At 43.9% G+C, this 27,213-nt stretch overlaps 1 protein-coding gene across 7 annotated transcripts in view; it reads right to left on the reverse strand.

The window, feature by feature from the left end:
- The window catches only part of RBFOX2 (RNA binding fox-1 homolog 2), a 346,684-nt gene that overhangs the window by 16,165 nt on the left and 303,306 nt on the right, over positions 1-27,213 (reverse strand). Inside the window, exon 13 of one of the 7 annotated variants that reach the window (XM_073557986.1) lies at positions 5,037-5,199. The exons of 5 other annotated variants lie outside the window; for them this stretch is intronic. In XM_073557986.1, coding sequence (XP_073414087.1) covers positions 5,167-5,199 — 33 coding nt within the window. In that variant the 3' untranslated portion in view covers positions 5,037-5,166. Of the gene's footprint in view, positions 1-5,036; positions 5,200-27,213 lie in introns of those variants that run through there. One more of the 7 variants, XM_073557988.1, reaches the window with a different exon arrangement.

The raw sequence follows: 27,213 nt of genomic DNA on the forward strand, positions 1-27,213 counted from the left end.
ATTTAGCTTTATACGAAGGATCAGATCATCCGCAACATATTTTTACTACACTTCATGACACCTCAAATTTGGTCAGTACTGTTTTATATTCCTTTTCCCTTATCTCTGCTCATGTTTTCTATATGCAGATATTTGGCTCCTTTTTCTCATCAGGCTATATTACAGTGATTTTTTTTTTCCATCAGGCTATATGACATGGAATTTGTGGTTTACCTTTTTTATATGATAATGTCGCTTTAGTGACCTACCTTCATTCTGTTTACCTTTAATTTCTATATACAGTGCCTACAAGTAGTATTCAACCCCCTGCAGATTTAGCAGGTTTGATAAGATGCAAAGTAGTTAGAGCCTTCAAACTTCACACAAGAGCAGGATTTATTAACAGATGCATAAATCTTACAAACCAAAAAGTTATGTTGCTCAGTTAAATTTTAATAAATTTTAAACATAAAAGTGTGGGTCAATTATTATTCAACCCCTAGGTTTAATATTTTGTGGAATAACCCTTGTTTGCAATTACAGCTAATAATCGTCTTTTATAAGACCTGATCAGGCCGGCACAGGTCTCTGGAGTTATCTTGGCCCACTCCTCCATGCAGATCTTCTCCAAGTTATCTAGGTTCTTTGGGTGTCTCATGTGGACTTTAATCTTGAGCTCCTTCCACAAGTTTTCAATTGGGTTAAGGTCAGGAGACTGACTAGGCCACTCCAACACCTTGATTTTTTTCCCTCTTGAACCAGGCCTTGGTTTTCTTGGCTGTGTGCTTTGGGTCGTTGTCTTGTTGGAAGATGAAATGACGACCCATCTTAAGATCCTTGATGGAGGAGCGGAGGTTCTTGGCCAAAATCTCCAGGTAGGCCGTGCTATCCATCTTCCCATGGATGCGGACCAGATGGCCAGGCCCCTTGGCTGAGAAATAGCCCCACAGCATGATGCTGCCACCACCATGCTTGACTGTAGGGATGGTATTCTTGGGGTCGTATGCAGTGCCATCCAGTCTCCAAACGTCACGTGTGTGGTTGGCACCAAAGATCTCGATCTTGGTCTCATCAGACCAGAGAACCTTGAACCAGTCTGTCTCAGAGTCCTCCAAGTGATCATGAGCAAACTGTAGACGAGCCTTGACATGACGCTTTGAAAGTAAAGGTACCTTACGGGCTCGTCTGGAACGGAGACCATTGCGTGGAGTACGTTACTTATGGTATTGACTGAAACCAATGTCCCCACTGCCATGAGATCTTCCCGGAGCTCCTTCCTTGTTGTCCTTGGGTTAGCCTTGACTCTTCGGACAAGCCTGGCCTCGGCACGGGAGGAAACTTTCAAAGGCTGTCCAGGCCGTGGAAGGCTAACAGTAGCTCCATAAGCCTTCCACTTCCGGATGATGCTCCCAACAGTGGAGACAGGTAGGCCCAACTCCTTGGAAAGGGTTTTGTACCCCTTGCCAGCCTTGTGACCCTCCACGATCTTGTCTCTGATGGCCTTGGAATGATCCTTTGTCTTTCCCATGTTGACCATGTATGAGTGCTGTTCACAAGTTTGGGGAGGGTCTTAAATAGTAAGAAAAGGCTGGAAAAAGAGATAATTAATCCAAACATGTGAAGCTCATTGTTCTTTGTGCCTGAAATACTTCTTAATACTTTAGGGGAACCAAACAGAATTCTGGTGGTTTGAGGGGTTGAATAATAAATGACCCTCTGAATAAACTTTTCACAATTTAAAAAAAAATTAAACAAAGAAATAACATTCTTTTTTGCTGCAGTGCATTTCACACTTCCAGGCTGATCTACAGTCCAAATGTCACAATGTCAAGTTAATTCCGAATGTGTAAACCTGCTAAATCTGCTGGGGGTTGAATACTACTTGTAGGCACAGTACAAAAGATACTGGGAATTTAATTTTATGGTATTTTGCTTTGGTCTAATCTCTTTAGGTTTTGTCCTAATTTGTACTATTTGTGTATCACCTGTATATTTGTACAGCACATTTAAAATGTTTGTTTTAATTTCTAGTGAATTTGAAAAAGACCCGGGATTGGATCGAAATGTTAGAAAATCACTTTGGAAATTCACTCTATTTTGTCATTGACTATATTTATCACTGTGGTGAACTTTATTGGAAAATAAAAAACTAACACATTTTGAAACAACATCTGCGACTGTACTATATGCTTTACTATTCATATTAGACTGGACAACCCCATTAATATTACTTAAGAAATTATCATTAGGATTTTCTTCCCCAAATTAACAACATGTATGTAAAAGGTAGTTTCATTCTGATTAAATCCTTACTTAATTGTATATTTTTTTAAAATATCCATCCCTTTTCTACTGACACTAATAGCAAAGTTACCAAGTCATTTTTACTACAGAGTTGGTGATAATATTCCCTGAAAAATAATGTTATTTGTACGAGGGCTTGTTTTATGCAGGACAAACTACAGTTTTTACCCCTGATTTTCCATTTGTTAATCACAGTTTGAACGCTGCTGATTGGCATCAATTCCTTGGCTATCTTTTTGTATCCCTTTCCTGTTTTATACAGTTCAACTACCTCTTCCGTTGACAATTCTTTTGCTTCCCCCATGACTCACAATCCAGAAATGTCAGTCACTGGATGAAAGATGTAAGCGTCTGTCTGGATCACCAGGGTATGTGAACTTTTGATCAGGATCATATGGATGTTTTGGGTTGTCATTATGATTTAAAAAGAGAAAACACAGTAGTTTGACAATAAATGGCTTCACCCAACCACTAACCATGAATCGAGAAAAAGTTTTGGTGTTATCATTCATATTCTCTGAAAAAAGTCCAAGAAAGCAAAAAATCTGCCGGGGTATGTAAACTTTTGAGCACAACTTTATAAAGAAAATATACAAATTAATATAGATTACATATATCCAGAAAAACAGCAGCACAGCCTGTATAGGTACAAATGTCTCCGAAGGAAACGATCAAAGTTTCCCATCAAAGGTATACAATTTCAGAAAAGGAGGCAGCACATAATAAATAATGAAAAAGTAAGGACCCTTTATTCAGCACCAACTACAGTTCATCTCTCTCTATGGAGCCTCTCAATCAGCGTCACATGTTCCACAATGTGAGGTATAGACAAACGGTGCAGTAAAATGAACCTTTCAAGTCACGGACATATTTGGTGTACCTGCAATTGAAACATTCCGCACTCCACAGTGATCACATTTATGGTTATCAGTAAATTAAAAAAAAAAAAAAAAAAAAAAAAAAAAAAAAGGATAAAAATGTAATGCTGAGGCCATATTCACACAGTGTAAATGCAGCAATTTTTCTACTGCAGGTGTCTGCACCACATGATGCATTAACAATCTTCTTTGATTATTGCATGTTTGCTGCATTTCTTTTGTGTGTTTTCCACCTTATTTGAGGCATTGTGGTGCAGATGTGAAGCAGACATTTTAATAGTACACAAAAGATTTGATTTATAGACACCCTGAAAGCAAAGTTTTCATGAAATCACATCCACTTTGCTTGGACATTTAGGCAGTGTTCACATGTAGCATAAATGCTGTGTCTTTTCAGTTGCTTTTTTTGCACAAAAATTCTGCTGTGTTTATCTATCTAAACAAATCCTTTTTCATGAAAACTGCTACCCACTGTGCGTCTAAAGAAGCTGCTGAACTTTGCAGTTTTTGTGTTTTTTTATTCCCCTGGAGGATGCTATGTAGAGACAAAAAATCACAAGGAAAAAAAACTGGTTACGTTAAGAACGGAATCAAAGTTCTAGAGATTTTCTTGACGCATAAATAACGTTGCATACGACCTAGCTAATCAAAAGTTGTGCTGGGGACGTCGGAAAGCAAGAGATTCAGGGGCTTCCAGGTGCCACTGACCTAGATGCTATACCAGAGTCCCTTTGAATCGATCTGCTCATCACTAGTCCCAACTATCCCGGATATGGCGAGACAGTCCCGGATACGGGTCTACACCATGCAGTGCCCCGCACAACCACTGCCCCGTCTGACATCTCCTACTGCCAGGGTAGACAGAAATGGTAAATGAGTGTGGCTTGGGGTTTGGCTAGTAGAGTGGTCAAAATTTCCTATAGTGCGCCATGTGCACCACATGGTTTGTCCCTCTTTCTGTTCTGTAGAAGTTGGAAGGTATGGTGTGAGGCCATTGATGGGGAAGTCTTCCTCTGGGTGGAGAGCAGATTGGAATACCTCCATCCCAGGGAGCATTGGTGGGCCTATAGATCTTCCTTTGCCAGCTGGTAGTCCCTAATAATTCTGATATTTTAGGGGTACTTTCTTCCCTTGTATACAGTGGTATACAGCTGATATTCCACAACTCTATTACACAATGTGTTTCATTTATTTTACAGCTTCATACCACCACAAGATAAGTTATTGCTTGACTAGAGCATCCAGATGGATACACAATATAAAAGCATGTTTTTTCAAGACAAATTTTATTTTACGGACAAACTTGCACAATTTTAAAACTGGGAGAGATTAATTATTAACAAAGGATGATCAACTGCAGAGCAATGTGATCACAAGTTCCACATATGCAAAGTTATTGGATTTTTTAAACACTAGTTATGAAAGGATGAAGTACTGCAGTAATACTAAATCAAATCTCAACGTGGAACACGAATATAAAATCCCTTAACTTGCTCAAAAGTTTTCATTCTGAATTTTTTGTGCAAATACTAGAAGTTGAGCCCAAGAACAAAAATGCAATTACCGTATATGTTATTTATATATGTCTACAGCACATAAATTTCAAAATCACATGAAAATGGTGAAGAATGGCCCATTAGGTTCAGACTTTAGTCTTCACATTTACATGTAGAGGTATGGATGTCAACGGATGAAAGTACTTGCATCTAGTGTGTTGCTAAATTAGTGAGCACTGTATGGAAGGGACCTAGTACAGCCTCCAACACATTTTTACCTTCTGCAATACAGCAATCACGGCGTGCTTGCTAAGCTCAGCACTTTTCATGCAATGTCAATAAACCTTAAACTAGAATATGCAGCCAATTTATAGCTGAATCTGATATGAAGGGTGGGTCTAACATGCCAAATTACCACTGAGTGTAAGGAAATGAGAAGGCGAAGACTGAGCAGAGAAGCAGAGGGGAGGGGGAAGAAAGGTCAAAGCATTACAAATTAAATATGTGTCCTAAATACTCCATCCTCCAGTTACTGCAGTAATCTAGAATTCAAGAAGAGGTACAATGAGGAAAATATATAAAAAAAAAAAAAAACACATTTCACGAAACGATAAATAAAGTTGGGACGTTTGAGTGATTAGATGATTTGCAGTTATGTAAAACGTTATAATTACAGGATTTTGCTATTTTACTTAGTTTGATGAAGATGGCAGATAGAAAGTAATATCAAAAACAAGCTTATAAAATTGAGTGATTAAAGGGAACCTGTCACCAGAAAATCTACTCCTTTAAACTTTTCTTTTTTATTTTTATACAGCGCGAACATATTGCACAGTGCTTTACAGTTTGCACACATTATCATCACTGTCCCCGATGGGGCTCACAATCTGAATTCCCTAACTGTATGTCTTTTGGAATGTGGGAGGAAACCGGAGTACCTGGAGGAAACCCACGCAAACATGGGGAGAACATACAAACTCTAAACTTGCAGGTGAATAGTGTTTAAATCCTGTGTAGTGGGCTAATTGGCACAGCAGCTACAGGGAGAAAATGAAGTTTTATTCTCCCTACACCAGCTCGCTTCCAGTCATAATGGCAATGCCTGAAGGTAATACAATCCCCTTGTACTTCATAGTGAGCATGCTGTCATCACTTCCCAGCACTTGGGACAGCCTGCTCTGACAGGGAGTGACTACAGTGCCCCCATTGTATAGTCAGCAGTAGCTGGAACAGCCCCACGCACTGCACTGATGACTGGAAGAAAGTGGCTGGAGGGAGATTAAAACTTCCATTGCTTCATGTAGCAGCTTCTCCAGCAAGTCAGGAATGATGCACTATTTACATGAGGATTACCTCTATATCTGCAGGTACATAGGGATCAATGAGGTGATAGGTTCCCTTTAAAGGTCGAGCTTCAGACATTTATATCATCCCAATCTCAAACCAGAAGTTTAAAAGTTACAAGATCAGCAAATATGCCAACTGTGCCATCAGCCATCACAGTAAACTTGAGGGCAAGATCATTGTAGCTCTGGGAGTATACATTAAATAAGATTCTCAGACTCACGAGTGACTTCTTTAACGTCTTTAATGCTTTCGATTTTTTATACCTGAAGTCTATAGTACCATAATGGTAACACAATATTGCAATACATGCTGCATGACATATGCTCCTATACAGCACGTATTTGGAAGCACAGCCACAGACTTCCCACAATATACTGCATTGTTTAAATACAGCCCAAGTTTTCCAGTAAACAACCTCAAGTAGATTAAAAGTGTAGTAGTGAAAAAAAAAAAAAAAAAAACACACAACACACTACAAATCAGCTATACCCCATTAATGTGGGAGGGGATAACTTGCTGAATGATGGGGCTCCAACTGCTCAGACTACCAGCAATCCCAAGATCAGTTCTCTGAAACCCCAACAATGGAAATGCTTGCTGAAAGGTGCCCCAGCCTGACCTCCATTGTCTATGGAAATGTTAGAAACAGCCGAGAGCTGCACTTCACAGTCCCACAAGCAATGAATGAAGCAGAGTCTGAGCATGCACACTTCCACTTTATGCAGGATGGTGATGGAGATCCTCAATCTCAGCATCTCTGGGGTTCCCTGTAGTCAAACTAGCAGAGATGAACATATCCCTTAGCTTGATTTTTGGGAATAACCCTTTATTCCCTAGCCTACAGCTATGACATGAATTTTCTGAGTTTAGATGCCCAATTCCATAGAACTATTGTAAGGCTGTATTTCACATGTTGAATTTTTGGTGCATTTTTATCCCAAGGCCAAAATAAAACCATAATTTTTTCCAAAATTTTTGAAAATTGTTGCAGACTGGTGTGTGGTTGCAACATGGGAAAACAGCCCAACAATTGTTTAAGACCATATTTCAGTTAATCTAGGAAAAAAAAAAAAAAAAAAAAAAAAAAAAATCAGGTTTTTGTGTATTTATCATTTACATACACAAGTAGTACTGTATTTTTAAAGTTATTTGCATAAGTTGCAGTGAACAACAAAAGTATTCCCAGTCATTTATCTGCAAAATAAACACAATACAACTTTGTTGTCTAAATACAGACCGCCTTGCATGAATGTGTGAATCCGGACTAAGCGGTAGAATAACAATTCATTAAAACGGCTTCAAGGCAAACAGATTATTAAAGCATTGTAAAGCCTGTGAAAAATGAAGAAAGATCATCAATTTTCACTTAAGATTCTGCTGTGTTCCTGAGATATCACATGTTGTCACCTGACCTCCTGCTCTTTACTTCCTGTTACAACATTGCATCAAAAGGGGTTTCACAGGCAAGGACATTGCTGCATGCAAAATTGCCTTGAAATCAACCATTTATCTGATCACAACAATTGAATCTTTTTAAAAGATTGGAAGAAGACTTCAGGGCGCCTAACAAATTCCAACAAGTTCCAGGACCATAATCTAAAGAGGATTGAGATACATGATCAGTTCAACACCAGTGCAGCGCTTGATCCAAAGACATACTGATAGGGAATTTAGATTGTGAGCACCATCGGGGACAGTGATGATAATGTGTGCAAACTGTAAAAGCGCTGCAGAATATGTTAGCGCTATATAAAAATAAATATTATATTATCAGCAATGGCAGCAGACAGAGGTTAGTGTTTCTGCACACACAGAGTGTTGAACGCTTTTGGAGGTTGGCTTGGTGTCAAGCAGTAAAACAGGCCACTGCACTCCAAGAAAAACCATCATTTACTGACCGAATCAAATCTGCCAGAAGTCCTGAGATTGGACTGCAGAGGAATGGGTTAAAAATTGCTTTCACTAATGAAGCCAACTTTATACTGTTTGAAACATTTGGAAGAATGATTGCATGACGTGTTAACCTTTTCATCTCCAGACAAGCTGTAATGCATCCTCAGACCATTCATCTGTGAGGTGGTTTTCATCCAATGGAATGGACTCACAATTTAGCCTAAGATTACTGCTAAGAATAAAGAATTGCATAGAAATGACCTCTAAGAGCAACTTCTTTCAACCATCCAGAAGTCATTTAGTGATGAGCAATGCTCTTTTCCCACATGATGGAGCACAGTGCTGATCCCATGATCACAATCAGGCCTGTGGAGTCTGTAAGCCAAACGTCCGACTCCTCAATTTAAATGAGGCAGACTCCACAGCCTTGATTACAATCATACTGAACCTATAAATCAATTTAAAAAAGCAGGTGGACAAACAAAATCACAGAAATTGTGACAAACTCCAAGCACTGCTTAGGATAGAATGGGTTTCAATCAGTTATGATTTGGGCCAGAAGTTGATACACAGTAAGCCAGGGCAAACAGCACAATTCTTGGTGGGAACAAAAAAAAAAAAAAAAAAAAAAAAAAAAAAAAAAAAGATCAACAGTGTAAATATTGAGTCTTTGTGCACAAACTATGTATAGTTATAAGCACTTAACACATTTTTAAAAACTTTTTTTTTTTAGTCAGATGGCAGCAAACTTTGTGAAAAACAATTTGTGTCAGTCTCAAAACACGTTAGGCCACGACTGTAGAGGATGCGAGAGGAATTTTAAGATGTATAAAATCGCTGCCAAGACATTGCCCAGCTACCTCACTCCCATCCAGCCTGGTGGAATGTAGCCTCGAGAGATGGCAGGAGGGTCAGAGAGGAGGTTGCAGAGCCCTATATGTGCCACTACAGCAGAAAGCCTACAAAGTGTGACCACATTTTAGAGATTACACCTTGATGAATTCATCTCTGGCTGCAATGACTATTTTGGCCACACAGGTATTTATTTATTTATTTTTTTTTAACTCGGCAACCTACTCTCCATGCTTTTTTTCTTGTGAAGGAACATACAGCGGTGTGTAAGTGTGTTTTTATTCCAGAAAATTAATTTAGTATGTAAAAACATACATGTACAGTAAGCTACACAAGCTCTGTACTAGTCATATATGTGACTGATATCTTTAGTCTATCAATTCTAGATGTATATATCCATTCTATTTTGTCGCGTCACGCTGTGATTTTACTGTACGCAGCAGATGATGAATTGCCAATTTTGCAAAGTAAAAATCGGTGTATATACATTGGACGGCAGTTGCATGGTCCGAGTGCCGTGCAATTTTCTTCCCATGATATGCATTGGAGAGTCTCGTCCGAGATACGAGGACAATCCCAGCATGCTGAGATTTTTTTCTCAGTCCGATTTTAGCTGAGAAAAAAACATCACGGATAAGAAGAGACTCATAGCTTAACAGTGGTCTGATTGCAATCCGATTTTTTATCAGATTGCACTTCTCAGTTTTCCTTGCAGATGAATATGAGCCCTAAGAAAGACAAGGTAAAATGGCCTGTATGGCAGAGTTCAAAGACGGAAACCACTCCTGAGGAATAAGAAAATAAAAGGCTCGTCTCAGTTTTGAAAGAGAAATGGATGTTGCTACTTCTATGGAGCTGCGTATTGGTGGGAGACGATGAAAGGCTGTGAAGAGAAGGGGGCAATGATGATTATGAGGGGCTGTGCAGAGAAGGAGGTGATGATGATTATCAGGGGCTGTGCAGAGAACGTGATGATGATTATCAGGGGCTGTGCAGAGAAAGAGGTGATTATGAATATGAGGGGCTGTGCAGAGAAGGAGGTGATGATGATTATCAGGGGCTGTGCAGAGAAAGAGGTGATTATGAATATGAGGGGCTGTGCAGAGAAGGAGGTGATGATGATTATCAGGGGCTGTGCAGAGAAAGAGGTGAAGATGATTATCAGGGGCTGTGCAGAGAAAGAGGTGATGATTATCAGGGGCTGTGCAGAGAAGGTGATGATGATTATCAGGGGCTGTGAAGAGAAGGGGGTGATGATGATTATGAGGGGCTGTGCAGAGAAGGAGGTGATGATGAATATGAGGGGCTGTGCAGAGAAAGAGGTGATGATGATTATCAGGGGCTGTGCAGAGAAGGTGATGATGAATATGAGGGGCTGTGCAGAGAAAGAGGTGATGATGATTATCAGGGGCTGTGCAGAGAAGGTGATGATTATCAGGGGCTGTGAAGAGAAGGGGGTGATGATGATTATCAGGGGCTGTGCAGAGAAGGTGATGATGATTATCAGGGGCTGTGAAGAGAAGGGGGTGATGATGAATATGAGGGGTGTGCAGAGAAGGAGGTGATGATGAATATGAGGGACTGGGCAGAGAAGGAGGTGATGATGAATATGAAGGGCTGTGCAGAGAAGGAAGTGATGATGAATATGAGGGACTGTGCAGAGAAGGGGTGATTATGATTATGAGAGGCTGTGTGGTGAAAAGGATAATGATAAGGGGCTGTGCGGTGAAAGTATTGATGAGGGATTGTGCAGAGAAAGATGCCTAATGCCATCATGTGTGGTATGTCCAGAGCCGTGTATCTAATGCTCATCACATTACACCACTGCTCCCATAGAAATAGATGGAGTGGTTTCGCACATCACACCATTGCTCCCATAGAAGTGGACAAGTAGGGTCACACATTACATACATTAGATACTGCGTATCTAATTCCATCCTGAGTGATACACTCAGATGAGCTCTATATCTAATCCCATCATATGACACACTATACTGAGTCTTGCATCTAATCTTAGTATTACCCTCAGTGTATCTCATCGCAGCATGTGATACACTGCTCGCCGTATCATGCGCACCTCAGTGTATAATACAGTGAGCAGCACCAACAGCATTGGCACTGCCAGCCGTCAGACTTTCCACATCTCACTATCACTTTGTAGTCACCAACAAAATAGCTCTTCGCTGTGCAAAAGGATAATGGAGGCTGCAGTTTAGGATGAAACACCAAGAAGGGGAGCGGAAGAATGATATTACACACGCAACCAGATCCTGCCAATTTTTACTCTCGTAGTGCAAGTTCGCAGTACACGAAGTTTTCATGGCAAATTTAAGCAGCTGCTCCTCCAATTGTCTAAAAAAGTGGAAAATATCAACTTTTTAAAATATTTTTTCATATTTTACTCCATTCTGAATATATATATTTTCATAAAACCATTAAAACTTTATTTTTTTATTACATTTTTTTCAATTGTTGAAAAATATATATATATTTTTAGGATGGCACCTTCCTTCTAGTACAAATCATTTGAGGGTACCAATACCTGCTGCCAGATTAACTTGTGCATTTTCTGTTTGCCAGTGTTTTGGATATGTGGTTTATTAATTTCCTATTTTATAATCCAGTCCTATATACACACATTTCTGGATCACGGAGTGAATTACCTGTACGATGGACTACTTGCTAGAGATGGGGTGCACTGTTGTGAATTCCCTTGCTCGAAGTTCTGAGCCGAAGCTCCCTCTGCTAACTCTGGTGGTTACTGAGAGTAGTGGAGCTGGCCAGGTGGATGGAAGTTCCCCACCTAACGACAATAATTTGGGAACCTGGGATTACTGGCTGGGAGCATATAATTCAGCTGGCTGCTCTTGGAGGTTGCTGGTGATTTCCTCCATGTGCATTTGGAGCTCTTTTGTCCCTTGCCTGATATGCATGGTTCAGCTAAGTGATTCTTTTGCTAATCCTTCACATAGTCTTTTTTTTGCTTTCTGCTTTGCTGCTAGGGTTCAGCGTGCTCCCTGCTGGGGGCAGCGCTGGGCCCTGCTTCATATGTTGCAGCTTGTTCAGCCCCTTGTTATGCTAGTATCTTTTTGCTTTGCTGCCAGTTTATACCAGAGTGCTGATCTAGCGGGGGTGAGGTCGTGTGACCTCAGGTTTTTTGTATATCAGAAGTGTTAGACTTTTTCAGGGTTTTTTGCGTGATTACAGACAGTATCTTTTCTGTCCTGTCTAGTCAACTTGGGCCACACCATTTGCTCAGTCTGTTCTCTGCCTGTGTCTCATCTTGTCTCACCGACAATATATGTTTGGGGGCTGTCTATTCCTTTGGGGTTCTGCTTCAGGGCAGTTTAGATTTAATCTTTCTGTCTTTAGGCTTAGTTAGTCCTCCGGCTGTGACGAAGCGTCTAGGGCATTGTAGGAGCGCTCCACGGCTACTGCTAGTTGTCTGGATAGGATCAGGGGTCTGCAATCCGCTTAGTTACCAACCTCTCTGGTCTTCTGGTGGCTTAGCCTGTTCCTGCCATCCTCCTCGGTGACCCATTCATAACAGTGCACCTTACGAAGACTGGAAAACATGTATTTGGAAGTCGCCTTGCTACACTCATCGGGAGAACTTTAAACTAGAACAATGTGGGAAGGGAAGCAAAAGGCCAGAAAAAGCCATACATCTGGCAAATGCTATTGAGAACTCTGCTATTAGAAGTGGAAAGGAAGAACAAAGACAAAAGAATCTAAATAATAAAAATATTGGAGAAAGAGAAACCAGTCACAAACTAAAATGTTTCTATACTAATGCACAAAGCATGGGCAACAAACAAAGAGAATTGGAACTACTAAGGCAGGAAAAGAAATATGATGTCATTGGAATCACTGAAACTTTGTGGCACGATACACATGATTGGAATACAAGGCTAGAAGGATACAACTTATTTGCATGAAACAGACTTGATAAACGAGGAGGAGGTGTTGCATTGTATGTTAGAAACGCGTATACTGTATCTGCACAGAGATTGAAGCTTCAGAGACTGGGAGTTCTGTGGAAACTGTTTGGGTAAGAATACAAGGACAGAACAATGGAAAGGACACCATTGTAGGCATTTACTACAGGCCGCCTTTGCAAGCTGAAGATATGGATGAACTCTTTATGCATCAAATGGCCAAGTTCTCCAAAAAATATGACATAGTTGTCATGGGAGGTTTCAACTATCCTAACATTTGTTGCGAATCTCTCTCAGGCAAAACTAACAGGTCAATGAAATTCTTATCCTCCCTTGCTGACAACTTTATCTTCCAAAAGGTAGGGGAGAAAACAAGGGGATCTGCTACCTTGGATCTAATCCTTATAAACAGGGAGGAAATGGTTGAGGAGGTAAAAGTGGCTGGGACCCTAGGAGGTAGTGACCATGCTATTTTAGAGTTTTGGATAACTAGAGGAGGAAGACATGTGAAGACTCAGACGTCAAGGTTAGATTTCAGAAACGCAGATTTTAAAGGGAATCTGTCACCCTTTTTTTCCGCTTGCAGCTGCTGGCATAGACATCGGGGGCTTATCTACAGCATTCTGTAATGTTGAGGGCAGAGCAGAATTCTGCAGTGCGCAGGCGCCGGACCTCTCCAGACGCCTGCGCACTGCAGGACTTTGCTCTGCCCTCAACAGAACAGAGCAGTGCGCTTGCGCCGCAGCCATTACAGGACGGGAGAAGATTACCTCATCGCATGAAGAAGGGAGGCGTCGGACCGGACCGCAACGCCCACCGGACCGGACCGCCCACCCCGGTGAGTATATTATAACGTGTTTTTCTTATCTTTCAGGTTACATCGGAGGCTTATCTACAGCATTAAAGAATGCTGTAGATAAGCCCCCGATGTCTATGCCGGCAGCTGCAAGCCAAAAAAAAAGGGTGACAGATTCCCTTTAACAATACAAAAATGGTGGGGGGAACAAGAGGCGCAATAGTGCCCTATCACTAGTGACACTTGACGTATGAGCGGTATAATACAGTTCCACTCACCTATTCCAGTTGTGTAACCCACAACTGGCTTGAGAGCATATCACAGAATCAGCTGCTGCAGGACCTCCACCAACCACTCGCACGTGGAAAAACCTTCAGAAAGTTGTGGGAAGCAGGGTGTATTGCGGTCCGCGCTGCCGAGATTCACAAATCACCTGGGATGCAAGATGTTGTAGCAGTGTACTCCTTTATTTCCTCCTACGCGTTTCGGCACCCTTCCTGGCACCTTCCTCAGGGATTGAGGAAGGTGCCAGGAAGGGCGCCGAAACGCGTAGGAGGAAATAAAGGAGTACACTGCTACAACATCTTGCATCCCAGGTGATTTGTGAATCTCGGCAGCGCGGACTGCAATACACCCTGCTTCCCACAACTTTCTGAAGATTCCCTTTAAGGGATTCAGAAAGAGAATTGGAGGGATCCAATGGCTGCATATCCTTAAGGACAAAAATGTCCAGGAAGGATGGGAAATCTTGAAAAATGAAATTCTCAAAGCACAATTGTTAACAATTCCAAAAAGAGGGAAGAATAGGAAGCATTTAAGGAAACCAGGATGGATGAACACAGAACTTAAGCACATGCTAAAAAGGAAGAAAAATGTTTATAAAATGGAAAGAGGGAGGCATATCTAAAGAAGAATATAATGCTCTCTGCAGAACTTGCAGGGCACAAATCAGATTACTAAAGCTGACAATGAATTGAGGCTTGCAAGAGATGTCAAAAGCAATAATAAAGGATTTTGGGGATATGTCAAAAGCAATAGAAAGGTCAAAGATGCTATAGGATTTTTACAGGATGAAAATGATGAAATGGTAAGACAGGATGTTGAGAAGGCCGAACTTTTCAATTCCCATTTTGGATTTGTTTTCTCTCAGAAAGGAAATGTAACATCAACTGTCCTTCACTGTCCTATTAAGGGAATAGAAGAATTCAGGATATCTATAAACCGAAAGATAGTGAGGAAACACTTAGCTAACCTAAATGAATTCAAGTCTCCAGGTCCAGATGAATTACACCCCAGAGTACTGAAGGAGATAGAAGAAATTTTTGAACCCCTCTCCATAATCTTTGAAAATTCTTGGAGAACAGGAGAAGCCCCAGAAGACTGGAGAAGAGAAAATGTTGTTCCTATCTTCAAAAAGGGGAAGAAGGTGTAAACAGGCAACTATAGGCCGGTGAGTCTGACTTCTATACCAGGAAAGATCTTTGAACAAATTATTAAACAACATGTATGTCAGTACCTGGATAAGAATGAAGTGATTAAACAGAGTCAGCATGGGTTTGTAACTAATAAGTCATGTCAGACTAACTTAATTTCCTTCTATGAAAGAATCACTGATTGGGTGGATCAGGGAAATGCTGTAGATATAGTATATCTTGACTTCAGCAAAGCATTTGACAAAGTATCTCACACAATCCTTATTGAAAAAATGGCTAAGTATGGAATAGACAAGGCAACTGTTAGGTGGATTCATAACTGGCTTAGTGATCGGCCCCAAAGAGTGGTCGTAAATGGCTGCACATCCAGTTGGAAGAATGTCTCACGTGGGGTACCACAGGGCTCTGTCCTGGGCCCTGTATTGTTCAACATCTTTATCAATGATTTAGATGAAGGAATTGAGGGTAAACTGATAAAATTTGCTGATGACACAAAGCTAGGAGGGATAGCTAATACTAGAGAAGAGAGAGGATTCAAAAAGATATAAATAAACTGGAGCAGTGGGCAGCAACAGAATGGTTTTAACAGGGAAAAATGCAAACTACTACATCTGGGCAATAAAAATGAAAAAACATATACAGAATGGGAGGAATAGGGCTAAGCAACAGCACATGTGAAAGACTTGGGTATACCAATAGATCACAGACTGAATACGATTCAACAGTGTGATGCAGCAGCAAAAAAGGCAAATGCAATTCTAGGATGTATTAACAGAAGCATACAGTCTAGATCACCTGAAGTCATTATTGCCCTATACTCCTCTTTGGTCAGATCTCATCTGGAATACTGTGTCCAGTGTTAGGCGCCACATTTTAAAAAAAAGACATCAACAATCTGGAGCAAGTTCAGAAAAGAGCGACCAGAATGGTGACTGGTCGGCAAACCCTATCTTATGCGGAAAGATTGTAGGATTTGGGAATGTTTAGCTTGCAGAAGAGAAGACAGAGGAGACTTAATAGCTGTCTACAAATATCTCAAGGGCTGTCACATTGCAGAAGGATCATCTTTATTCTCATTTGCACAAGGAAAGACTAGAAGCAATGGGCGACTTGAACATCCCCATTGACACTTCCACCCCAGCTGCCTCTAAACTTCTATCGCTCACGGCTTCCCTTGGCCTCACTCAATGGTCCTCTGCGGCCACTCACAAAGATGTTCACACGCTGGACCTTATCTTCACCCATCTCTGTTCCCTCACTAATCTCAATAACTCACCACGCCACCTGTCTGACCACAACCTACTGACATTCTCTTCCCTCTCCTCTCCTACTGCGCAACCCTCACTCCATAAACTCGCTCACCCTCGCAGGAATCTCAAACACCTCAATTTACAATCACTCTCTGAGTCCCTTCTCCCTCTTACAGACATAGCTTCCCTTCATGACACAGATGCTGCTGCCACTTTTTATAACACCACAATAACAGCAACACTTGATTCGGCTGCCCCCCTCACGCATAGCAAAACTCGTACAATCAACAGGCAGGCCTGGATGACCAGCCTGACCAAAGAACTGAGACGGGTTTCCAGGGCCGCTGAGCGGAGATGGAAGAGAACCCATTCTACTGAGCACTTCAGCGCATACAAGCAGTCCCTTGCCAGCTTTAAGTCCACGCTCTCTGCCGCTAAACAAACTTACTTCGCATCTCTCATATCCTCCCTGTCTCACAACCCTAAACAACTCTTCAACACTTTCAATTCTCTACTCTGTTCCACAGCACCTCCTCCCCTCCTCTCATTTCTGCTGAAGGCTTTGCCTCCTTCTTTAAGCAGAAGATCGACAAGATCAGACAAAACTTTGGCCCACAACCCCCAATGCCCCTCTTTGCCGCTCAGCCCTGTTCTGCAAAAGCCAGCTTCTCCACCATGACAGAAGATCAGCTCTCCACCCTTCTGTCAAGATCACACCTCACCACTTGTGCCCTTGACCCACTCCCGTCTCACCTCATCCCTAACTTGGCCACAGTCTTCATCCCCTCTCAAACACACCTCTTCAACCTTTCACTTACAAATGGTGTCTGTCCCTCATCCTTCAAACATGCCTGAATCACACCCATCCTCAAAAAGCCCTCCCTTGATCCATCCTCTGTGTCTATCTATCGCCCGACATCTCTTCTCCCTTACGCCTCAAAACTACTGGAACAGCATGTATATCTTGAACCGTCCTCCCACCTCTCCTCCTGTTCCCTCTTTGACCGGTTACAATCTGGATTCCGACCGCATCACTCAACTGAAACTGCCCTAACTAAAAGTCACTATCGACTTACTAACCGCCAAGAGCAAGTGACACTACTCTGTCCTCTGCCTTCGACACCACAGACCATTCCCTCCTGCTACAGACTCTCATCTCTTGGCATCACAGACTTGGCCCTATCCTGGATCTCATCATACCTAACAGACCGAACATTTAGTGTCTCCCTCTCACACACCACCTCCTCACCTCGCCCCCTGTCTGTTGGTGTTCCTCAAGGCTCTGTCCTAGGACCCATACTATTCTCCATCTACACCTTTGGCTTGGAACAGCTCATAGAATCCTACGGTTTGCAGTATCACCTCTATGCCGATGACACTCAGATCTACCTATCTGGACCCAACCTCGCCTCCTTACTGACTGAAATTCCACAATGTCTGTCTGCTATCTCAGCCTTCTTCTCTGCTCGCTTTCTCAAACTGAACATGGACAAAACAGAATTCATCGTCTTTCCCCCATCTCACTCTACCCCTCCACCAGACCTATCCATCAATGACAATGGCTGCTTTCTTTCCCCAGTCCCGCACGCTCGGTGCCTTGGGGTGATCCTCGACTGCGCTCTCTTTCAAACCACATATCCAAGCTCTCGCCTCCTCCTGCCACCTCAAACTCAAAAATATTTCCCGGATCCGCTCATTCCTCAACCACGAAAACACTAGTGCATGCTCTTATCTCCCACCTCGACTACTGCAACCTCCTACTCTCTGGCCTCCCCTCTGGCACCGCTCCAGTCCATCCTACACTCTGCTTCCCGACTAATCCACCTGTATCCCCGCTATTCCCCAGCCTCCCCCCCTATGCCAGGCCCTTCACTGGCTTCCTATTGCCCAGAGGCTCCAATTCAAAACCCTAACCATAACATACAAAGCCATCCACAACCTGTCTCCTCCATAGTACATCTGTGACATGGTCTCTAGGTACCTACCCGCAGGCAACCTTCGATCATCTCAAGATCTCCTTCTCTACTCCCCCCCTCAGCTCTTCTTCCCACAACCACATACAAGACTTCGCCCGTGCTTCCCCCATACTCTGCAACACATCATACTCTCACCATCAACTGAAACCTTCAAGAAGAATCTGAAGACCCACCTGTTCCGACAAGCCTACAGCCTGCAATGATCCTCGGTCTACTGAACCACCGCACGACCTGCTCTACCCTGTCCTACTGTATCCTCACCCATCCTTGTAGACTGTGAGCCCTCGCGGGCAGGGTCCCCTCTCCTTATGTACTTGTGTGTCCCTTGTCTTACACGTTTATTATACTTGTCTATATTTCCCCTTTTCACATGTAAAGCGCCATGGAATAAATGGCGCTATATAAATGCATAATAATAAATGGGATAAAACTGAATGGGAGGAGACACAGATTAGATATTAGAAAAAATCTTTTTGACAGATCAATGAGTGGAACAGGTCGCTACGAGAGGTGGTGAGTTCTCCTTCAATAGAAGTCTTCAGAGGCTGGACAGACATCTGTCTGGGATGATTTAGCGAATCCTTCTTTGAGCAGGGGGTTGGACCAAATGGCCCAGGAGGTCCCTTCCAACTCTACGATTCTATGATTCATTCTTTTACTCTAGAATAATCATACACAATTTATTGTTGTGAGGCGAAATTTTAACCCCGCGCGTTCCAATTCACCAAACAATTTTGCCCCCATCTACATAATTTGGAAAAAGTGAAAGGAAAAGTGTTGGAGGCAAATTGACAGCTGCCAGATGTGAACAAGGAGGACTTAAAGAATGAGAGTGATGGCGCCAAAGAGTATATACCGTACAGTTGCTAAGGTGGGGCCCTGACATGGAATACTCACCACACATGGGGATATGAACACACAAACAAAATACGCCACACAGTACCACGTACTTCAACACATATACCACCCTCAGCACACATTTCACCACTCATACACCAACCTTGCCACATAAAAGTCGAAACACAAATGTCGCCACTCAAAACTCGCCACGCTGTCCCAGAGCTGTTTAAAAGATGAAAAATGAGCTGTGATTGGTTGCTATCAGCAACAGTTTTCTTTGTAGATAGTTGTGGTAACTGAGGCCTATTATTCGTATTTCTATGGTGTTATCGTCCTTCTGTAAAGCTGAAAATAACACAATTTATTACCGTGCCAACACAGACCACCCTCTGACAGACTGCAGGGGGAGCCAAGTATCACACAGGATAGGATTAGATACACAGCTCAGCAGTCAGTATCACACAGGAGAGGATTAGACACATGGCTCAGCAGACAGTATCACAGGAGAGGAGAGGATTAGATACATAGCTCAGCAGACAGTATCACACAGGATACGATTAGATACACGGTTCAGCAGTCAGTATCACACGATAGGATTAGATACAAAGCTGAGCAGACTATCACACAGGATAGGATTATATATACACAGCTCAGCAGTATCACACAGGAGAGGATTAGACACATGGCTCAGCAGTCAGTATCACACAGGATAGGATTAGATACACAGCTCAGCAGTCAGTATCACACAGGAGAGGAATAGATACACGGTTCAGCAGACTATCACAAAGGATAGGATTAGATACACAGCTCAGCAGTCAGTATCACACAGGAGAGGATTAGACACATGGCTCAGCAGGCAGTATCACACAGTATAGGATTAGATACACAGCTCAGCAGGCAGTCACACAGTATAGGATTAGATACACAGCTCAGCAGACAGTATCACACAGGATAGGATTAAATACACGGTTCAGCAGTCCGTATCACACAGGATAGGATTAGATACACAGCTCAGCAGTCAGTATCACACAGGATAGGAATAGATACATGGCTCAGCAGTCAGTATCACACAGGATAGGATTAGATACACAGCTCAGCACACAGTATCACACAGGATAGGATTAGATACACTGCTCAGCAGTCAGTATCACACAGGATAGGATTAGATGCATGGTTTTTATGTGCAATATAATCATTATAATTTATTATAACTAACCACTGTTGGTTACTATGCCCAGGCAACGCCGGGCTCTTCAGCTAGTATATATTATAAAGGGTGTCAACTCCTCATACCGTAAAGGGAATCTGTAGGCAGGATTCTATACCTCAGAAATAGTGAATTTGAGAAATCAAAATTCAAATTGATATGTATATGGGGCTGAAAAGCTCTACTCCCTGCGAAGCGCAACAACCAGGCAAATGAGTAGTCAATCAAGCATGAAAAGGCAGCGCAGAGTGGGGAATAGAGCTGGAGTGACAGTCGTCAGATCTACAGCCTCATGTGCTTATCAATTCAAAAGCGGATTTATCAGCAATGGAGGAACAGACTGGCCATGTAAAAATATTGTTGGACTGGTCTTTGAAAGAGCCACATACACTTAAGTAGTTCGGTGTGTGAAATGATGCTAACAGTTCTTTTAATTATGGGGAACGTCATTGTTATGCTGTGACGAAGAACTAGTGCATTTTGAAACATAACATTTCTTTTATATCAATGGTTCTGTGTATTAAAGGTCAATCCATTTAAAAATTGATAAACTTTGGATATTATGGAAGTGCTGGATTTTTTACTGTGAAGTTATCACAGTAAAAAAAAGGACAATCCAAGTAATGGGGGAGTGGGATGGCACAGTCAGCAAAGTAATGGTCAGGATGTAGAGGCAGCTATACTACTATATGAGTGGCCAAGTGCCATTCACAGACTCTGGGAAGGATCAGCAATTATCGGGTCTACTGCTGCGTGATGGTCTCTATTCCTCTGTTGTAAAAAAAAAAAAAAAAAGATTTAAAAAAGGTGTCACATCCAAATGCATTTTAAGTGGGCTATACAGAGCTGTAGAGGACTTTGCCCCTATAACAACCACACTAGCAGTGTACCAATTACTATTTATGAGAAAGCAACTTGATTCATATGCAGATAATGAGAGTTTGGTGCACGCTTAACATGGCCAAGAGTTTGGTACACAGTTATGCCTCTTCATTTGCAAATTGGGGCTCATTCCTCAGTTTTGATTGACAGTGCTCACTTCCCATACATGCAGGGGTCTTCTTGCCATTTCCATTCCTCCGACACTTCTCGTACAACAATACATTAGGAAGTGCAGAGAGCAGCATCAGAAGAAAGGAGACAAGGAGGAGAACGCACCTGGCTGCACATGTACCGGCAGCATTCAGACAGTGCTCACTATGGGAAGCAAGTGCTGGCAAAGGTAGGGCTCAAATATGCAAATGAGGAAGTGCAATGGTGCAACATAGCCTCCTCATTTGAATTAAAAGGCATTTTCTCAGGTACTGCACCACTAACAGGTACATTGCTTGGGATTCTTCTCAAATGGTTGTTATATGGGCCAAGTCGTATACTACACTATATAGCCAATTTAAAATGCATTTTGGGGGGGTGACAGACTCCCAGGTTTTCCCAATAGAAACTAAAGCCACCACCTTCAATGCTTCTTATATACAGGTTGCTAGACTGCTGCAAAAGTCCCCAACCTCCTCTGCAAATCCCCCAAATATGGCTTTTATAATCCCCCCCATGCAGCATGGTTTGGTCCAATGGGTCTCATTGCTGGAGTTGCTAAGTACCGTAATGTGCCGGCTTTACTGCTGTGTCATCGGCCTCTCCCGACACATATGCTCTTCACAGGACTATGCTCTGCCTTGCTGAGGGTAGAGCAAAGCACTCCTGCAGCGGAGCGAGCATGGGGGTGCTGTGTAAATGTCATAGGATGCGTCATCAACATGAAGCAGGTCAACGACAGAATTGAGATTTTCTGGAGCACAGGGGGCATTGTACGCCAAGCTAAGGTATGATAAGGAGGGGCTTTGGGGCAATCACCCATTTGTGATCTGTAAGCATAGGAGCTCAGCAGACTATAGGAATCATGTTGAGGCCCATAGGCTAAATTATCAGCCATACAATGTAACTCACTGTATTACCTGTGTTTCAAGTAATACATTAAGTCAGATGTAACAGATGGATATCACTTTCCTTGATTTTATAGTTACGGGGCAGGCTGTAAATACTGCAGATCGATCTCACAAAACTGGAGAAATGGCAACAAGGCCCAATGTTTGGTATAAATTCTGAGCAGTTGGCAGTAAATGTTGGCAGACAACACATGGCTGGTCACTAGTGATGAACAAGTATACTGTTGCCCGTTTGTTAGGAAATCCCCACATGTATTCAGCCTGTCTAGCAGCCGCAAATCATGCAGCTACAGCGACACAAACCAAATCTCTGAGCATGCCAAAATACTCGGAGACAACCCAAGCATGCTCGCGAAATCTTGAGTAACGAGTATACTCGTTCATCACTACTAGTCACTTGTGTCACAGTCTCTACTGAGACACAGAGGCAGCTCCGATCTCCTCTGTTGCAGTGGCACGACAGCTGCATTTAGTAGCCATTACACCTGGAGGAAGATTTATCATTCATGGCTGCTCTGGCACCCATGTCATCCAATATACATAACTATGCCCGTTTTGGTGTCCCCTTTTTGAAAATTGCTATAGTGTTCTATACGAGTGCAGAAAGGTGTTATTAGTGTAATGATTACTGGAAACCACTGCCAGGACAAGCACGTTTTGCATTCGTTCTCAGAGCTACTGTGAACGCTTGTACCCAAAACAGGAGACAAAGAAAAAAAGGTCTTGATAGAATATATTGGTGCGGAATATGGTGCCAGATGACTGCATCATGTACATTTACTTAGAATTCAGCATAACATGTAACCCGAAAGTCAGTGGGGGTACATAACATTGCTAATGCGATATATTGCATCCACCAGTTTGCAAAATATGTTATATTCATTTCTAAAAAAAAATAAATTATTGCAGTTTAATCTTACTTGATGGGTTTCCACAAACGCTGGCTTAAAAATGCATACAAGTGAGCAAACTCATGTTTCAGCTGTATACCCATGTACATTCTCTTTCCACAGTCAAGTGCATAACCTCTTATGGAGCTACTAGTGAGGTGCTGAGATTACTTAAAGGGGTTGTTCAGTCTAAATCAGTAAGTCTGCAGTCACTGTGTGTGACTGCAGACTCATGAATTCCCCCAAGCGCGCATACTACACGGATGCGTCACTAGACGGGGAGCGGTGTATGTAGCGAGACCATGTCCACTCAATGGGCCCTGGCCAGGAGCATGTATAAGGCTGGAGTCACACACAATGTAGAAAAATACGGACTATATTGTATGGCCGTAATATGCATAAATGGCCCCTAAATAGTGCTCCGATTGTCATCCGTTGTCAGGGTGTGGCCGCGTATTTTTCTCATGTAAGCATCCGCATGGCATCCGTATACCGTTTTTTTCTCGCAGGCTTGCAAAACGGACATATAATGGAGCCCAATGACAGGTTTTCAAATCCAAACGAAAAAATAGATCTAGACACATGGAATATAATATATTTTTTATTTATTTATTTATTTCACAGAGTTCTTCATAGCAGAATAGCCGCTAATTCAATTGCCGGCTTCTGTCAAATCATTCCCCAACCCGACATGAAATGACACGAAATGACACATGGTTTATACAGGGCCGCCATCAGGGCATTACAGCCCTTACTAGTGTATGGGGCCCCATGAATTGGGGGGGCCCGGCTGCCCGAGCACGCTGGCAGCCCGGGCCGCGCGCTCGGGCCCCCTCAATGATTTGTTCAGGCAGCAGCAGGTGCTTTAAGCTACGGCCCGCCCCAGTGCATTATGGGTCCCGTCCAGCCAGCCTCCCGTGACGTCACACGTTGCTCTGCAGCTCTGCTCCACTTCCTCATTCGGAGCAGAGCGTGCAGCGTGTGCGGTGTCAGTGTGTGTGCACGTGGGTGGCTGGGGGCGGCAGACACCAGGAGAGAAGAGGCGGCGGCGTGCGCAGCGGACCAGACGTGGAGGCAGCAGGCGAGTGAGCAGGTGAGTAGTTTCAGGGCAAGGGGGGGCCCAGCCAGCCACACAGCACCAGTCCCACCACAGCCACAGGGCCCCAGGGCAGGCAGGGGCCAGGGGGGGCCCTGTGCAGCCAGCCGCACGGCAGCAGTTCCACCACAGCCACAGGGCCCCAGGGCAAGCAGGGGCCAGGGGGGGCTCCGTGCAGCCAGCCGCACGGCAGCAGTCCCACCACAGCCACAGGGCCCCAGAACAGGCAGGGGCCAGGGGGGGCCCTGCTCAGCCAGCCACACGGCCCCAGGGCAAGCAGGGGCCAGGGGGGGCTCCGTGCAGCCAGCCGCACGACAGCAGTCCCACCACAGCCACAGGGCCCCAGGGCAGGCAGGGGCCAGGGGGGCCCTTGCAGCCAGCCGCATGGCAGCAGTCCCACCACAGCCACAGGGCCCCAGGGCAGGCAGGGGCCAGGGGGGCCCTGCGCAGCCAGCCACAATGCAGCAGTCCCACCACAGCCACAGGTCCCCAGAACAGGCAGGGGCCAGGGGGGGCCCTGTGCAGCCAGCCGCACTGCAGCAATCCCACCACAGCCACAGGGCCCCAGGGTAGGCAGGGGCTAGCGGGGCCCTGCGCAGCCAGCCTCATGGCAGCAGTCCCACCACAGCCACCAGGAGAGAAGAGGCGGCGGCGTGCGCAGCGGACCAGACGTGGAGGCAGCAGGCGAGTGAGCAGGTGAGTAGTTTCAGGGCAAGGGGGGCCCAGCCAGCCACAATGCAGCAGTCCCACCACAGCCACAGGTCCCCAGAACAGGCAGGGGCCAGGGGGGGCCCAGTGCAGCCAGCCGCACTGCAGCAATCCCACCACAGCCACAGGGCCCCAGGGCAGGCAGGGGCCAGGGGGGCCCTGCACAGCCAACCGCACGGCAGGAGTCCCACCACAACCACAGGGCCTCAGGGCAGGCAGGGGGCAGAATGTGAGACATGGGGGCAGAATGAGACACGGGGGCTGGGAGCAGAATGTGAGACATGAGGGCAGAATGAGACCCCGGGGGCAGAATGTGAGACACAGGGGGCAGAATGTGAGACACAGGGGGCAGAATGTGAGACACAGGGGGCAGAATGTGAGACACAGGGGGCAGAATGTGAGACACAGGGGGCAGAATGTGAGACACAGGGGGCAGAATGTGAGACACAGGGGGCAGAATGTGAGACACAGGGGGCAGAATGTGAGACACAGGGGGCAGAATGTGAGACACAGGGGGCAGAATGTGAGACACAGGGGGCAGAATGTGAGACACAGGGGGCAGAATGTGAGACACAGGGGGCCGGGGGCAGAATGGACATGAGGGCTGAATGTGACAGTGAGACACAGGAGGGGCAGAATGGATACGGGGCAGAATGTGGCAGACAGTGATACACGGGGCAGAATGTGAGACACGGGGCCAGAATGTGACAGTGAGACACAGAAGGGAGCAGAACGGATATGGGGGTAGAATATGAGACACGGGGGGGAAGAATGTGACAGTGAGACACAGGAGGGGCAGAATGGATACGGGGACAGAATGTGAGACATGAGGGGGCAGGATGGGAGACACATGGGGCAGGATGGATACGACAGATGGGGCAGGATCGGGAGATCATATGGGGCAGAAAGGATACTCATGAGGGCAAGATGAGAGAAAATATGGCTGGAGTCAGGAATGAGACAGGATGGGGCATATTATTACCATAGGGGCTAATTAAGGGATATTATTACTGCGGTGATGTATTTATTTTATTTTTTTGAGGATACTGTTTTAAATGGGGGGGTCCTGTTACTGTGCAGAGCGACACTGTCACCTTTTTTTCTTCATCTGGTGTAGAGTAGAAGTTGGGAAAAAAATTAAGTAATGGGTTCTGCAAGTGGAGCTCTAGCTAACTGTGTTATTTCCTGCAGAGACAAGCCCTGGCTGGAAGACGTGATGGCGTTCTGTGCTGAATGAAAGATGAAAAGCGAAGATAAAGGACTTCACCTAGACACGACACTGGTGAGTCAGTTTGTTGCCTGTACACTGACACTATATACAGAGTGCCTTTGTACAATGTCACCAGTGATCACTGTATAACCTGTGCACTGACACTGTACACTATATACAGAGTTCCTGTGTACAATGTCACCAGTGATCACTGTATTACCTGTACACTGACACTATATACAGAGTTCCTGTGTATAATGTCACCAGTGATCACTGTATTATCTGTACACTGACACTATATACAGCGCTCCTGTGTATAATGTCACTGGTGATCCCTGTATTACCTGTACACTGGCACTTTATACAGAGTTCCTGTGTACAATGTCACCAGTGATCACTGTATAATCTGTACTCTGACACTATATACAGGGGTCCTGTTCATAATGTAACTGGTGATCACTATTACCTGTACACTGGCACTATATACAGAGCTCCTGTGTATAATGTCACCGGTGATCACTGTATTACCTGTACACAGACACTGCATACTAAGTACAGATCTCCTGTGTATAATGACACTTATGGTGATAATATTATGTTTTTTTTATTAATGATCAGTATTGTTGTATTCTGTCACTGTGGTGATAATATGTGGTCTGGGCATGATGCAGTGGTATTTGTCCTTTGTATGTGCTATTATTCTGTCACTGGTGGTAATTTGTGGCCTGGTCATGGTGTAGCTGTATTTGTTCTTGTATGTGTTATTATTGGTCACCATGTGTTGGTAATATGGTGTCTGGACATGGTGCGGAGGTATTTGTCCCTTTTTGACGTGATATTATTGGTCATTTTAAAAATTGAAAAATAAAATATATACCTAAATTGTATTGGATATTTTAACAAATGTTTAATAGGATAGAGTAGAGTAGGGCCTGGCCAAAAGAGTCTACCTTGTCGTGGTGGCAGATTTAAAAAATCTTTTGGCCAAAACAAGAGCTGCTGGCTATGTGTGTGATCTGGAGATGGGACCTGTTAATATGTGATTGGTGAGAAGTGGAGTTTTTCCAACAGAGAGCCGTGGGACTGTGGACAGTTCTGGGGTGGAGCCTGGGCGGAGTCTCAAGGGGGCCCCGAATATTTTGCCAGTATGGGGCCCCGAAATTCCTCGTGGCAGCCC

The sequence above is a fragment of the Dendrobates tinctorius genome, unplaced genomic scaffold (assembly GCF_039654945.1).
Source record: "Dendrobates tinctorius isolate UK_male_01 unplaced genomic scaffold, ASM3965494v1 ptg000012l, whole genome shotgun sequence".
NCBI classification, from domain to species: domain Eukaryota; kingdom Metazoa; phylum Chordata; class Amphibia; order Anura; family Dendrobatidae; genus Dendrobates; species Dendrobates tinctorius.